Source organism: Hermetia illucens, chromosome 6, assembly GCF_905115235.1.
Source record: "Hermetia illucens chromosome 6, iHerIll2.2.curated.20191125, whole genome shotgun sequence".
Lineage (NCBI taxonomy): Eukaryota > Metazoa > Arthropoda > Insecta > Diptera > Stratiomyidae > Hermetia > Hermetia illucens.
Window position 1 is genome coordinate 4304329 of NC_051854.1, and position 17448 is coordinate 4321776.

The 17448-nt window shown below is 43.2% G+C and overlaps 1 protein-coding gene across 1 annotated transcript; it reads right to left on the bottom strand.

The window, feature by feature from the left end:
• Positions 1 to 13243: 13243 nt before the first annotated feature.
• On the bottom strand, positions 13244 to 14110 carry LOC119659703 (vitellin-degrading protease-like). The gene has a single exon (XM_038067956.1). It carries the CDS (start codon positions 14087 to 14089, stop codon positions 13268 to 13270), a length of 822 nt encoding a protein of 273 aa, XP_037923884.1. The 5' UTR covers positions 14090 to 14110; the 3' UTR covers positions 13244 to 13267.
• Positions 14111 to 17448: the final 3338 nt, after the last annotated feature.

The window sequence follows — 17448 nt, forward strand, 5'->3', positions numbered from 1 at the left end:
TCTGATGACAGGGAGGTGTTTAGTCGGTAGTGCGGCAGCGTGTTGCTTTGGGAGTCCAACACTCTGTGCATAAACGCCTTCACCTACCCTACTCCAAGAAAAAAAAATCTACTTTAGACCGTACGCCTCTCTTTTATTGTTTCTTGTGTTGGTTTCGGGCAATTTAGTGTCATAGAGTTATTGATTGGCAACATCTGCATTGCCTCCAAACTCTTCGCCAGCTAAATCAAGGCTCCATGGACCTGCACCAGTCTGCCTTACTAGAGACGACAATAGCTTCAGGACGGATTCGTCGGTAACTTCCACAATCCCCCCCCCCCCCCACATCTGTTATTACGTCAATTCGCTTCTCTTTCATCTACCAAACGGCCGTTCAGTTTCAACTTTAAGTATCTGGCTTGTTCCCGTACTTCCCATTGTAGTAAAGTCTTTCTACCACTTTGAAAGTAGGAGGTAGCATCCTTGTGGTTGGTCGTCCGTAAATTCATAGTTTGACCTTGAATCCGCTCAATTTTAAAGCGAGTGCTTGGTGTTTGCTTTGTGACAAAAGCAGAGGATGCCATACAAAATTCCAGCTGCCCATGGTCAACCAGCAGACAGACTAATAGCTCCAAAAACCCGACCCTCCGCAAATAACAATCAATTTTCGCAAGACAAACACGTTTGGACGAAACTACACAAGTTTATGGGAGATAATATCCTCAAAGGAAACAACCGAGAATGGGGTGTTTGATGATGTAAAGTTTAGCCTTCGGTGAAAACGCAACAGGCATTCTGACAAGCGCATACATTCATACATCATACATATTTGAATTTTCTCAACAACGCGAAGAACCCATTGAAACCACTTAACGGGCTTTTCCAATGATTCGATGAAAGCTTGATGAATTGAGGATGGCTCTTCTTCCGCTTGCTGTGGAAGAGTTAGTGGATGGGTTGGTTGTTGTGCTAGTTGCGTCTTGTTTCGAATTTTGAACTTTGAATTTGGAATGAGTGAAAAGTTTCTGAATATTTTCGGTGTGAAGAGAGTTAATTAGGGAGTAGGCTTCTTTCGACCTTGACTCAGGCTCATATCAGACTCCAATTTATTTCTTTTTCTGTCGAACCCATCCTTTTAAGATTGAGATACTTTCGGGACTGTCAGCATTTCAACTGAATAATCTTCAATTATCAGCCACTAGGAACCACCAGACCAGAACATATTGTCCAAGAAAACTTCCACGAAGAGCAGTAAATTTTTTTTCGGCACTTAAGATGGAACACGTCGACCCAAGTATTCTTTCTAGAAGAAATTATACCTTCCATTACTTCCAAGTTCGTAGGTATCATGAACGTAATTCGGAAAATTTCGTCAAGTTGAATAGGAGTTCGGTCACAACTTAATTCGGTTTCTGCGAAAAAATGAGTCCTCGCCGGCAGATGGTCAAGAGGATATCAAGAGAGGCAGGGTAGTATCGAAGGCTACGCGCACACAGGTCTCTAATGAAGGTGAATAAATAACCAAGAGAATTCTCTGAAGCTTTCATTTAATTTTCTTCATTCCTCAGGCTGAGGACTCTTCAAGTGCAATAAACAATGGACTCGATGGGTCGCCACTCGGTCCTTAAAATTCATTGGACTCGGGTCCTTGACTTAATTCGATTTTTTCGTAGTTTTTCCCAACTTTTTCCCACTTCGTTACCACTTGAGCTGTATTCTGACCTATTATTGCTTTCTTTTCTTGTTTTTGTTTTTTTTTTGTTGTTCTGTGAGCCATCAGCACTTCAACTTGATTTTCTTGCCGGTTTTGCAGTAAGACCGACGACAATCGCATTTAATGTTCAACTTTGGTAGTTAGTTGTTGGCGGAATAAATGAATCTCAACAAGGCTGTGAATAAGGGAAAGAAGTGAACCATTTCAAAAGGAATTATTGTTGTGCTTGTGGGATCTCCATTTTATGACGAAGTATCCTGGATTGTTTTTTATTAGGGTAAATGGGGCTTCTCGGTTAGTTAAGCGCAACATTGAAGTGAACTGTGCGGAAAATGTTGGAAAGATGGTGGTTATGGGAAATGAACTAGAAGTCTGGTAAGCGGATTTGTACGGAAGGATAGAGGAAATGCAAGTGCACTACCGCAATGGAGAGACTAACGATGGAGTTTAGGATCAGTGGAAAATGGTAATCCATTCGGCTTTTTAGTTTTCGTTGACGGTCTCGACATTACTGACAAAGGGGAAAGATTGCTACGATAAAAGTTATAAAGCATAGAATAAGGATTAGGGGACGAAATTGCAGCTTTTGTATCTCGTAACTCTTGTGTTTTTAAAATAGAACTCAACTCAGCGATACCTCAATTGAGGACTTTGAAGGGGCGCTCATAAGGTGGCTACAGCGGCGTCCGAATAGCGTTTGTCCTAATTAGGACATTCGTGCAGGATTCGAGATCCTGGGCACGTCAGCCACGGTTTATGCATGGTTGGCGGGTGTTGGCGACTTCAGATTTGGCATTGCGTCCTTGAGCAGACACAACAGACCGGTGGCGTTGAGTCCCGACCTGATGTGGTGAACAGGATCGCTAGGGAGTCTCAGATTCTCCCCTTATACCAGCTCCGCAGGACTTGCAGCCCATTATAGCAACTTTCAGCATCCTGTTCCACCTTTCAAGCATCCCATTGGGCAGCGGATGGTACGCGGTCTTCGGTGGCGTTCAAGACTGAGGACTTTGCCCAAATCTGAGAAAAGGAGGACTCAAACTATATTCCCTGGTCAGTGACTACAATTGCCGGCACAACAAAGCATAGAATCCATTCTCGACAGAAGGCCTCTACACAAGATTATATAGTAATATATTTCAGAGGTGTCGCCTCAGACCACCGCATGAACTTATCGATGATTATGAGGCAATACCTGAAACCATGCAAATCTACCTCTTTCCTCGCATGCTTTGTAGTCTTGCACTTCTGGCATGCGATGCAGCGTCAGACCCAAGAATTAATGTCCTTAATCGACGGACAGAAATGGTTCGCGGTGACTAATCGATTCGTTGTCCGAATGCCTGGGTGCTGCTAGATCGTAAAATGCTCTTTCTGTAACACGTGAAAAAGCGTCAACAATCACGTTATATTTTTCAGACACGTGTTAAATGTCGGAAGTGAACTAGCTAATGAAGCTCAAGGGCCGAAGCGGATGAGAGGGCATTTTGTCGGGCTTTGGTTTTAAACCAAAAGTGAGTGGCTTATAGTCCGTGAATAATGCAATACCGGAAGTATTTAATTGTAAGGTACGCGAATAATAACTCACAATCATAGGTGCTGTAGTCCCGTTGAGCAGAATTCAGCTGTTTGGAGAAGAAGCTTAACGGCTGCCAGACTTGGTTCATTTTTTGGTGACGAGCAGCACCTACAGCAAATTCTGAGGTATCTACGAATACGGCTTGGCGTAGCATTCACCAGCTATTGCTTTGTGGTTTCAAATGCCTGGACACCCTCTGAGGCTTTGATTTTCGGCCCAGACGAGAAGGCGTTAAGGATCGATTGATGGTGGATGGTCTTGGGCAAGAAATGACGATAGAAATTTAACATGCCCTAAAACCTTCTCAGATCCTTAACAGTTTTCGGAAGCGGGAAATTCGAAATCTCTTACACCTTGACTGGGTCTGATTGCATGCCTTCATGGGTAATCAGATGGCGGAGGAATTTCACCTGCGATTATAGGAAATTACACTTTTTGACGTTGAGAACTAGACCCCCCTGAAGAAGACGTTGAAAAATGTACTCGAAGCGTTCTAAATGCTCAGAATCAGAGGAAGACGTGACCAGAAATCATCCAAATATAAGAAACAGAAGTGGAGGTTTCGTAGCACAGAGTGGATAAATCTCTGAAAGGTTTGCGCCACGTTGGACAGTTTAAAAGTAATTCTATTGAGCTCGAAGGGTCCGAACGGTGTGTATTGCCATTTTCGGAATGTATTCGGGAGTTACAGGGATCTAATGATATGCCTTGACTAAGACCAAGGTCGGTAAAATAGGGCAGTTTGCGAGAGAGTGCCCAAAATCATGGGTTAGTGGAATAGGATACTGATCTGGAATCGTCTGAGTATTTAGCCGTCTATAGTCGCCACATGGTCTCCACTCGCTATTGGATTTAGGAACCATGTGAAGTGGCGAAGACCAGCAACTGTCTGGTGTGTCTGGTCTACAAATACCCTTCCTAAGAAGTTCTTCAAACTCTTTCCGCACAGCTGCGAGCTTCTGCGGTAGTAATGGACGCACCTTGAGGAAAAATGTGGAGTAGTGTTAATGTAGTGCTGATCATCATGCTTAATGGGCTCAGAAGGAATATGTTCGGTAGTAATGTTGCGGTATTTTTGAAGAAGTGCGCGAATACGTGCATCATCAACCTCTCAAAAAAGTTGAAAAGAGTGCTCGGTGAGCAGGATGAGATTTTTCCTGATGACCTAAAGGAAATTGTGGGGTCCATGAGGGACTTATTATGTATATCCACTAGCAATCCATAGTGGCAGGAACTAAATCTATCTGCCCATAGCCTTACGTACGTATCGACGAAGAATTTGCTGCCGCGAGTTTTAACAATTGCGGTATTAAATTACGATGCCTGGATGCGGAAAGGATCGAAACTTCAGCGATCGGGCCATAAATTGTGAAGCGACGTGGTGCTGCATTTCAGGTAGTAGTAGCCAGAACACCCGGTAAGTCTTACTTTTTTGGTGAGAAATTGCAAGGGTTGTTCATTTCTTAGTTTTTAATAACGAACCTACGATGGTACCAGCAAGTTCCGGTATTTGCCAAAGGTCCCGGCCACCTGGTATCCCATCGCTCATTTCGGGAGGCGGATCTAGACCTCGATCTAGTTCTACTTCCCGAAAGCAAAGCACTGACGGCGTTTACCAGCTCAAAGACGGTGCCACCATCTGCTGCAGCTGAGCCACCTAGCTTGAGTAATCGCGAGACACTTCACCAACCATGGGTCGCACGTGGACCTCATGAATTTTGTCCGCGGTGACGGCTTAAGTGTCCAGAGTGGGCTATGTACTCTCTTCAGCCACAACGACTGTTGCAGCTTGGTGCTGAATTTTTCATCAACAAGTCTCTGTCACTAAATGGTCAAATTTAGCTCTCTCACTTACTGACAGGCGTTTTATGAGCTGTTCTTTTAGTCACTTATAAGAGCAGTCCTTGAGGACGTTAGAGACAAGCTCAACTGCCGCCGCGTCTAGCTCGACCAGCGTGTGATTGAAGCGAACAGCATCCGCCTTGACGTCGGCCAAAGCGAAATGAGCCTCGGGCTGGAGAAACCTTGAAGCCAGGCTCCTACACTAAAACAGCGGCTGCCGTATAACCACGGTAGTTAAGATATCGTTAATGGAACCAAATAGCTCACAACAGAAAGGACACATAAGGGAAACGAGTATAGTAACGAGCAGAAACAGCGGAAGGAGAGAAAACGGTCCTGCACCATCTCTTCCGGCGTTCTCTTTTTTATAATATTTGTAAGAGAAAGAGACAGTGCCGACTTTTGCGGCCTTTTAAAAAAGATATAGTCTGTTACTGGGTGACTTGTTGCTGCTAATATTGCTGTTGTTGTGCTGGAAATGGCTGGTATTGATGTTGTGGTAGTGGTGGATTTAGTTCCTAAAAATTCAGCTAATTCGGATAGCACACAGGTATGATTTAGCTCTTTCATCTGAATCACAGCACAGAAGCCTATCAATTGAAAAGTCGCCAATAATTCGCACCAAGTACTTCGGCCCTCCCAGTTCACTTAGGGCTTGTATTATTTTGCTCCACCTTGTGGAATTAAAAGACGCCAGCTATGATTTTAGGATTATGGTCGGTTGCATCTCCAGCTAGCCTCTCCACCATTGATGGGAATTCATCTCTCGTAAGACTTAGTGCCGCATAGCAACTGTAGACCGATATACCGCCTATTTCCGGGCACCTGGAGCCACTCTCGAGGATCTTCACTGTTCCTTCTATGACACAACTCCTGCATGACCATATCGCCTTTTTCACGCTTTCATCTTGGCGTATGAAAGATTACTTTTTTCCTTATAATAAGCACATCGGACCAGCTTCTCCGCTGCAGCTTCCTCCTGTCTTCGACTTTAGACCAAGTGGAATTTTCAATGCTGTCTCTCCGTCAGTCTGTGATGTGTACTCCTAGATTTGCCTCAAGCGCAATATCCGTCAACATTCCCTTCATTGTTTGTGTTGCCTCTCTACATAATGAGCATAACTCCTCTCCCTTGAGGAACATTCCACATTAAGCTTCTACTTCAGTTTGATTATTTTTGCTCGACACCAGAATATTCCTTAACTTGGAGAAAAATAAAATCTCCCTCGCTATTAGTACATTTCTTGCAATTGCAATTTGTTTTCGAGTCACGTTGGAGTACAGCAGGGATTCATATTTTGCTCGCTTCTATAGAATTTCATGCATTCACAAAATTAAACTTTGAATCAACTTATGGACTGAAAAGCGAAGTAAATGACAAGTCGGTTTCTAGCACAATCAGCCAAACGTGCGAAAGCATCCCTAAAACTCCGAAACTCCATCCTCAAACCCAAGATCTCTCCTCAAAATGCCAAGTAGCGAAAAATAATATTTAATCAACCCAATCAGTTACAGAAATGCGTATGCCTGCAACCAACTTTCTATCACATTAGAAGACATTTTCATGAAGACCAACTTCGCATAACTTGATAATTGTCTTAAAAACTTGACACATCTTGAATTATCTCACAAGAAAAACATCCCTATGAGCATATATATGTGTAGATATATTATAATCTAAGCAGAGTGTACCGCATTACAGTAGCAACTCACATTCTATGATCTGTAAATGCGAAACATTCTCTACCGTCAAGGATGACAGGGAAGGGTGGTTTGTGAGGATAGACAAAGTTTCTTGATAACAATCAGGCTAGGACATGCCTGTAACGAGCTAACTCATACATGTTAATTACTTTATGAAAGTTCCACCAAATGGTACGAAGCAAGAGGAAATATTATATTAAGTTTTATATGGATAAAGAAGGGCTTTCTAACCTTGGGTGGGTTTCCGAATAAATTTGAATAGATATAATTTTGAACACCAGGAAAACATTACTCCTTCAGAGAAAGAATTCATCAACATAGTTAACTTAGTTTAGACTTTTCCTGCCTTTCCGCATGTAAATGGAGAAATTATTAAACCAGAATTAAGAAAGTATGTATAGACTCTCTTTCAACAAAAATCAATGCAGATTTACCATGGTCGACACGATAATGACATGAATATCACACCACAACCGTTTACTTCAGTAGGATGCAGTGTCCCACAACCTCCGAATTACCCTGCAGCATGGTACGGTGCAGCGAACCTACTTGGAATATATATGTATTGTTCGGGCATGTAAGGAACTAGATCACCCAAGAGTTTGAAGGTCTGGTCTAGTGGAAATAACCGGCATAAATTTGGTTCTATTTGTATATGGCATGGACAGGGATAGGAGGCTCCTGGGACGTGAAACTGTACAGCATTAGCAAAACACCTTACACAATACCCTAGACCAGCTTCCTGTGGTAGCGCTGTGATCCACCGAAGGAAGAGACGGGAAATTCTACTGTACAGAGCTCTAATGCAACTCCGAAAAAACACTTCATGAGAAATAAAGAGTCAAGTCCTTGAAGTTTGTAAGGTGAAATAAGTTCCCGTGAGTACTGGTTAGAAAACTTAGTACTTTATGGACCCACGTTGGGCGCCATTTACAATAAGCACGACGAGCGCTGGCTAATCAATGAATAATTCAAATTGACCACTCCAGTGGACCCGGTGATACGTACGGACCGACCTAAATTACTAAGAGTCGCTAATTTAAAAAATATGATTTAACTCTGCCGTCGGAATTGATATTGATCAACACTCAATCCAACGTAGATTTACCAGAAATTTTGTGACAACTACATAGCTTGCTGTAGCTTAAAATAGCCGTGGAGACAGAGCCTAATGGAAGACACGATTAGAAAGGTGCAGTAAAAAACGATCCTGTTAACTACCAACAACAACTAAATAAATAAAACGGGAGCCCTTAATCGAATTTAATCCCTGGGGAAATTAATTCGTTATCTCCCTAACATTGTAGCCACTCAAGTCACCGTATGTTAGCCACCTAATCATAGCTAAGCAGGAAATCTAAATAGGAGGGCGGGGGGAGGCACTATTAAATCTGATTGCAGACACCCAAATCAGGCCATATTCAATTTTCTCGATTTTTCTCAGAGAAACTATGTAAGTGAAACCATTCATGGCATCAAAACCTGGCTACGAATTGTAAAACTGGAACTGCGGGACAAAAAGACGGAGGTGGTCCTTATTACCAATCGCAGGAAAACAGTATTATAAAAATTTGAGTTCTCGAGGCCGTTTCAAAATCGATCATTATATACCTGGAGGCAATGGTCGATGTCAAGCGAGAAAAGGCAGCAAAAGTTAATTTGTCTCTAGCAAGGTTGATGCCTAATATTCGAGAACCAAAATATATTCGGCTGCTTACCACATTCTGTTATACACGACCCATGTCTGGGCAAGAACACTGAACAATACCCTGAACCGGGGAAGGGTCAGTTTGGCATACCGGCCAATCGCCGCATGTGCTTATTGGACAGTATTCGGTGGGTATCGACATCACGGTAATAATCATTTTGGATTTTCCAGCGAATGAGGCACACTGCCTCTACCAGAGAAGGAGGGTGAATTCGGCCGATTTGACTGCGGACTTCTTCTGCTAGGAAGAAGCTGTACAAAATGTGGCAGCATCGGTAGAATAATTCCGGAAAATGCAGTTAAACCTGATACCGTGTATTGAGAGGAGGGTCGACCAAAAACACGGAGAATTGAATTACCCTAACCCCCACCTAACACAGTTTCTTCCAGGAGACAGTGAATGCAGGAAGTACTTTCATTGCGCTGGTTTGGACGAGTCTCCCGACTGTCACGAATGCGCCGCTACACACGAGCACTCGGATCATATTATATTAAATACCCGGCATTTGCGAATGAAAAGGACCCCATAATCTCGTGGAGGAAATGTTGAAGTCCGAAGCAAGTTGGAGCAGCAGCATACGTGTGACTTAATCATGCTGGTACAAACCAGATCCCCCCTCCTCACGAAGTAATACTTCACGGTGGTTCCGCAGTCATATGACCGAAGAATTGAGGATGGTTTTAGTTAGTGAGGATCGCACATACTACTGCAACAATTTAATTAAAAAAAGCTAGCGATTAAGTAATGCCCAGATATTTTCGTTGAGTTGTTTGGCGCGTGCATATTCGAGCGGATAATTTCCTTATCACGAAAGTGGCAAGCGCGCGTTATGCTGCCTAGGGCCGCTAAACCTGCATGCACGATATACTCCTCTAGACCTACATGTCTCTTAGACATATAGGGAAAAATGTTGTAGCAGGTAATCCGCAATAAATTGCTACGAGTTCTTGAGAGCCGAGGAGGACTTTCGAGTAGGTAGTACAGGGCTCATTAAGCCGGATTTATGCGTTTATGGTTGACGACTAGCTTCACTAAAAACCCAACTCACGGAACGAAAAAAGTATTTTATTCCACCAATTCGAGCTTAACACGGAAATTTCTGGCAATGACTGGTATTCCTAGTTATCTTGCTTGTTTTATTGATAGCTACTTGGAAGAGAAATACATTCTCCGTGAAGATTATCTAAAAAAGAGAAAATCCGGATCCGGAATGAAAATTGGGCAGAAAAACAAGGCGTGGGTTGAAGTCTTTTGCAGATCTGAGGTGAGACGATGTTGGACTTTCGACGCAGGCTTGATGGTATGGATGATGCTATTTTGGGCATAGAGAGACAAACTCTGACCGAGGGTGACTTCAATGCCAGGGCTATTGAATGCAGCGTGCCTCACCCAAACTCCAGTGAGAAACGAATTCTCGAAATAGCAGCGAAAACAGGACTTTAAACACCAGTTCCACCCCAACGTTCCGGCGCCCAGGCTGCAAGGAAAGCATTCCCAAAGTAATCTTCGCGTTGGAATCGCTGATTGACGGGTAGCGAGTTCTGGAAAACTTCTCCAACTATCTACACATTGCCTTCGAAGTGGTTAATACAAACTCTCGGTGTACGTCACCCTCGGTGCCCTTTCTGTGCGTGGAACGTCGAGAAGGTCAACACTGAAAGGTTTGTCGAAACTCTTGGAGCAGGTGGGGCCGTGATGGCACTACAACTGACACTGTCTTAATTCAGTAGTTATGGACCTGATAATGATGGCCTGCGGAGCTCCCATGCCCACGAGAGTATCGAGACGTGATAAGCCCTTCTATTTTTTGGTGGACAACGCAAATTGCACGTAACCGCCGAACGTTTGATGTCAGAAATGAATATAATTCCGTCAGATGGAAAGACATCTTAGGCGCACTAGACAATACTTTCCACGTGACGACCTATCTCTTACGAATATTGAGGAATTATATGAGGAACCGCTCCCAGCTCTATGAGACTCTAGAAGGTCAGAGGAAGATGGATGTCAACACGTCGAGGGTAGCGCAGGGATCCATCCTAGGGGCGGACCTTTACTACGCTTCCTATGATAGTCTGCTTTGACTCGACATGCCCGACGAGTCGCACATGGTCGGTTATGCAGATGATGTCGCGGCGCTTGTTGCTGGACGCACTGCCGAATAGGCGCAAAACAGACTTGGCGTATTGATGCGACGGGTAAGCGGAAGGATGACTGCTCACGGTTTCAATCTTGCACTGCAAAAAAACCGAAGTAGTGATGCTGGGGGGGGGGGGGGGGGGGCTAGCTCGTGAAGAACGGCAATGTACATGGAGCTGGGAAGATGCTGAGAATTGTCGTGTTAGGTATTACGTTTGGGTTCATTTCGTTACAAAGATAGACCTCCACTGATGGGAGGAACGGATGACAGAGGTTCCTTGAACTAACGACGAAGGTCCTCTCCCTTCCCGTTGGTGAAAGGAATTCTCTGATATAAAGGCTCTTCAAGCCAGGAGAGCTGGTGGGCTAGCCTGAAGTAATGTGACAAACGGTTCCATCTGACGATGGGGAGGTGTTTAATTAGACCTCCGATGGCGTACCTTTGCGGGAGTCCTACACTCTATGCGTAAATGCATTCACCCTCCATACCCAAAGGGATGTTAAACGTAAATTTCAGTTTGATGCTGCGTATCCATCCTGCTTTTGACAAAGCAACCATGGCGAGTATGGCTCTCCCAAGAATAGTAGGAAACCTAAGAGACTCAAGGTATACTTCCAGACTGGTGAGCTCCATCATGGTTTATGCAGTCCCAGTTTAAGGATGAAAACCACATATCTTTCTGAGAACTCACAAATAAACTGAGTGTGACCTACAGTAGGGCATCGTTGAGGATGTGTTCTTCCTTCAGAAGATTCCACATTTCGAGAACGATGTCAATTGACATCATCGAGCTCCAGAACACGTACAAGAAAATTGACAGTAAAAAACTCACCGAAAAGGTTGGAAGACTGAACGGACGCAAATAGCAAACCGTTTCGAAGATTTTCAAATTACATCTGACAAAAATTTAACCGGAAGTCAAAAGCCTAAAATGGGCTTCACAACATTATGTATCGAGGCTTCTTAGTTTCTGGATGGCTTAATAGAATACTTCGGTTGAAATCCCATTGGTGGGAGAAGGGTTTGTGTTGTGACTGGATGTTAGATACCAGTCGAATCACCTGGTAATGAGTAATTGAGTTCATTCACGGTTACGATCACAGGTAACTGGTACGGCCTTGAAGGAGTAATCTAACACAATTCAAAGCCGTGGCTAAATTAGATTGTCGGGTCATCGATTATCATTATCAGTAGAGTTTGTCATCCAAGGGATGATGCATGAAATCTACGTAATCATTCTTCCAAAATGAAGCCAAAAACTACCCACTCTAAATGAACACTTTCAGTTGGCTGCCACTGCCATAAAATGTGTTTAAACACCATCCTCCGGCTACCCACTCGCATTATACTAAAACTTGTCAGCTAGTAGCAACCCAAATTCATATCTGTTCGTCAGAGTTTATAATTTACTAAGCCATCTGCCGTTGGTATCATCAAAATATGGACAAATTCCATTTTGTTTTATGTGCAACCGCAGGAGCTCATAATAAAATTTCCACTGAAGTTGCAGGCACAGATACGGATGAATCTATGTTGGCTTATGGGAAACGTGATGGAATGGAATTGACAGTGGATTTCATAGCACATTTCTCATAATTTGAATGAATGTATCTTTTTTTATCTACTGGGAATATGCTGTGGCGTCAGGACTATTTACGTTTGGATGGGGTTTTTATTCGGATTTATTTATCCTTATCAACGAAATGCTTTGGCGTCATATTGAGGAAATCTCAAATCACTTCGGCTTTTTTTAGAACTCATTCAGTGGCCAAACCTACATTTTGAAAGTGAAGAGCTTTTCTTCTCTAATCCTTTTTTTGGATTTCCACCTTTTTCGGATGGAAACGCGTTAATATTTCCATGCGACATCTGCTCCCGACAAACCACTCAACGCTTGGCATTTTTATCTCTTGATGCCAAGTCGAATACCCTCGTCAAACCAATTTCTCAAATGAAATATAATTTAAGTGAAGAACGGATTCATGTATCCTCTGTCTATCTGTCTAAGTGGAAAATAAAAATTCATCACACACTGGTCTTCAATTGCAAGCTCCATTCTACTCTGGAAATTTCGTCCTGTTTGCGCTGGAATTTTTCAGTAAGAGTAACGCGCTCGTGACAGATATCTATTTTTTATACCCATATGGATGGAGATGGGGTATTTTTAAAGGCTGTAAGTGGATACTACGATCCACGCTCCGTGGGGATTTCAGGCTGAAAATTCGACCATATGTACATACATAGAGAGTGACCATATGTACATATAGATGGTCACGGATGTCATTTGTAGGGTCAACAATTTGGGTGCCGATGATTTGTGGACAAAACGTGTGGCCAGAATTTTGAGATAGAATATTCAATGGTATTTAGACGGTGAAATAATTAATGGATTTGTCACTTGATTAAGTGTTTTGGGGTAAGCTACCAATCCAATACCTCCGGGGATTAGCGCAACCGATTTCAATAAAATATTTACCCACTAATTGTGGGTGGGTTAATTGTTGACTCAATACTGAACGATTTACTTAGTAAATATGCTCTGTAAACAACGGAAGTCAGAATGAAAGACGAACAAATATTTTCTACAATTTCACTTTTTATTAAGATAGTATACTAACGGTGGATGTGCTATTCACTGCTGCTTCCTCTGAAACCTTCATAGTAACCCAATTAGCGAAATGTGCCACATTTGTATACACTCCAGGATATCCAGGTTGAGCGCATAGGTAGCCAAATGACACAATACCAACAAGACGTGCTTTAATTACCATCGGTCCTCCGGAGTCTCCATCGCATGCATCCTTTTGCCCTTCCGGATATCCAGCGCATAGCATATCCTCAGTAATAATTCCCTCGTAATCGGCATTGCACTCTTTCCGGTCTATGATTGGAACCTGCAGCCCCATCAACTGATCTGGCATGTACCCATTCAGCATCATGTATCCCCATCCCGTCACCAGCGCTATCTGTCCAGGTTGCACTATCGTATTTGGGTCTACCAGGGGGATTTTCTGAATGAGGCTGGTAAACGTTAATGGCTCTTGCAACCAAATTAACGCAACGTCATTACCCTTTTCTACGGATTCGAAATTTTCATGAGCAACCATCTTACGTATTGGTAATAGGGTGCCTGAATTGCGGTGGTTGGTACCGACACGGATTTTAGTCCATCTTTCTATTAAACCCACCAAGCAATGGGCAGCCGTGACAACTGCATCGTTGGAAATAATGGTTGCACCACAATATTGAGCTCCGTAGTTGACTATCTGGGCCATGTATGGAACTTCAGCAATGGAAATTGGTGTGCCGCCAATAATTCGTCCATATCTGTATGTAGGCAGTAATCCTTTTGGAACAGCCGCACCGGACACAAAGGATATAATTACTAACGCAACTAATGGAAATACTAGAAACCGCACCATTTTCAAAGGGGACTAATTCGAGTTGATGGTTGAGGGGTTTATATAGTCGTCGTGGATTTGAGTTTATCAATTCGATTTGTGTGGAACAGTAAGCGCTTTATTGTGAGGACTAATAAACTTCATGAAATATTCTGTTTGTAATGAATATTCTACTTTTAATTAAACATGCTAGGCTAAGTAGTCCTCTTTGCACACATATTCGAAAAATTCCTGTATTAAATGTGTTACCAATTTACATATTTCTCCTCTTCTATCTTCAGTTACAATAGATTTAGATTTAAAACCAAGCGTTAGTCAAAAACTCATTGCAAAATAGGCCAAATTATTTGGTTGCCACTGTATCCTCCCAAAATGTCTAGGATTTTGTCGCTAAATTTCATTTCTAAGTCATATCAGATTAAATTTATCCTCTGTAAACTATAGATACGTTTTCATCAAAATTCTTAGCTTCTTTTGTAAAATTCTGATAACGATAGGTGAGGTTTTAAACACATTTAAGCCATTCTGCAATTATAGGAGCAGATATATCCGCAACATTTATCTGATCTGAGTTCTTATCTAAATTCTGATACGTTGTGAATGGGGAAATCCTAGTAGAAATTCGAAACAATATTTTTTTTTATCTAATTCTGAATTTGATGAATTGTTCATTTGAATTCATATCTGAGACTGAAATTGTTTGTTGAGGAGGTTTAAGAGCTTAAAGCGACTGAGAATTGATTTATTGAGCAAACGGGAACAAGTAAAAGATTGGCGTAACCAATAAATCGTGGTCAGCTAGCCTTCAATGCATAAGCCTCATTAACGTTCACGTCCCTACAGAGGAGACTGCAGAGTCGAAGTATACCTTCTACGAGGCAGTAGAATGAACCCTCGAAACCTGTCCCAGATATGATATCAAAATCATACTTGGGGATTCATCCACATAGGGACGGAGCCCGTATTCAGGCGATACGTTGGCTCCCATAGCTTACACCAAAATACAAATGATATCGGACTGCGAATCATTCAATTAGCAGTGCCATACGAAATGGATGCTGGAAGTACGTGGTTTGCGCGGAAAGCGGTCCACAAACATACGTGGGTCTCTCCAGACGGGACCACTTTCAACCAAATTGACCACGTGCTGTTCGAACGCCGCTACCTCTCAGCCTTGATGAATGTCGGAACATATAGGCGAGCCAATATAGACTCGGATCACTATCTCCTTGGCATGGTGCTCAGAGCTCGAACAACAACACCACCCAGAATCCCCTCTGACAATCAGGTGAGAGCCGCAAAAAGAGTCAGAACGGCTGGTTTGACGATGAATGTAAGCCAGCAACGGAACGGAAGAATGCTGCATACAGAGTAATGTTGCATTCTCAAAGAACGCGGGCACACGCAGAGACTTATCACGAACTCCAGGGAGCGGAGAAGAAGCGATTTCACAGACAGAAAAAGGAAGCCTGGGAGAACCAACAGCTCTGTGAACTCGAAAAGTACAGGGAGCAACCGCACCAGGCGCGGAAGTTTTACCAACAAATCAGCAGGATGAGACCTTACACACCTCGATGTTCATCCTGCCGAGACAAAGAGGGAAATCTGATTTCCGATAGAATGGGGATATTGGAGCGATGGGTTGAGTATTTTGATGAACTATTGAACAACTAGAACATCGGCGAGTTGGAGGTCCCCCCAACTGAAGACGACGGACAAATACTGCCACCACCTAGTATAGAAGAAACAGTCCGTGCAATTCATCGGCTTAAAAATCATAAGTCGCCAGGAGCCGATGAAATTACAGCCGAATTGGTTAAATATGGAGGCGACCATTGGAAACACCAAGTGGTTCATCAACTTGTGTTCAGAGTGTGGGACAGCGAATCAATGCCTGACGACTGGCAAAGAGGCATCATCTCATACATAAAAAGGAGATATCACACAGTGCAGCAATTATATAGGTATCACGTTGCTGAGCACCATCTATAAGATATTCTTCGCTATCTTGCTAGGCCAGATAACCCCATACGCCCAGAATATCATTGGCCCTACCTGCGGCAAGCGATGGAAAAATTGTTGGAATATGGACATCAGTTGCACCATCTCTTCATCGACTTTAAAGCCGCCTATGATAGCATAATCAGGGTAAAACTATATACGGCCATGAGAGAATTCGGTATCTCGACGAAATTGATAAGACTGACTAGGCTGACCCTGACCAATGTGCGAGGCCAGATAAAAGCAGCAGGATCACTCTCAAGACCATTCCACATCAACAACGGTCTACGACACGGGGATGCCCTATCATGCGTCCTCTTTAACATGGCCCTCGAGAAAGTGATTCGTGATGCTGAGGTAAATGCAAGAGGTACGATCCTCTTTAAGTTCACCCAACTACTGGCCTATGCTGACGATATCGACATCATGGGAAGAACGACCCGAGACGTAAAAATTGCCTTCATTCAGATCGAGCAGGCGGTAATTGGTGCGAGATCTTGGGCTGCACATCAATGAAGGCAAGACAAAGTATATGTTGATAACGTCAGCACCAAAAACCAACCAGCCAACATCATCGAATCGCACTGGTCAAACGAAAACAATGAAGACAAAAGACTACAACTGTGAGACCGTTGATAATTTCTCCTATCTAGGGTCAAAAATCACAACCGATAACAGCTACGATCGTGAAATCCGCGCACGGTTGTTTGCAGCCAACAGAGCCTATTTCAGCTTACGAAACCTGTTCCGCTCGAAACGTCTCACCATAGGGTCAAAGCTCTTACTGTACAATACAATGATCTTGTCAGTCCTCATGTATTCCTCGGAGACTTGGGTTCTTAGCAAGAAAAACTACAAACTCTTGGTCGCGTTCGAGAGAAGAACCCTCCGAAGAATTTTTGGCCCCCTACATGAGGATGGACGATTCCGTAGCCTACATAACGACGAAATCTATGAGCGATACCATGACCGCCCGGTTGTGGATAAAATCCGGCTCAACAGGTTACGGTGGGCGGGTCACTTAATCCGTATGGATGAAGATGATCCAGCCCGGAAAGTCTATAAGGGCAATACCTATGGTAGGAAAAGAAGACGAGGCAGATCCTGCCTGAGATAGAGCGATGGCGTAGGTCAGGACGCCAGACAGCTTTAAGGGATATCGAATTGGTGGAGCTCGACGCAAAACTAGGATGTGTGGAGCTCTTTATTAAGGCAGGCCTAGACCGGATAGCGGTTGTTGCGCCGTTGATGATGATGATGGTTTCAATAAAATGTTTACCCACTAATTGTTGATGGGTTAATTGTTGACTCAATACTGGACGATTTACTTAGTAAATATGCACTGTAAACAACGGAAGTCAGAATGAAAGACGAACAAA

Excerpts from the sequence above, each read along its gene's own strand:
- LOC119659703 (XM_038067956.1), bottom strand. The coding sequence starts at position 14,089 with ATGGTGCGGTTTCTAGTATTTCCATTAGTTGCGTTAGTAATTATATCC.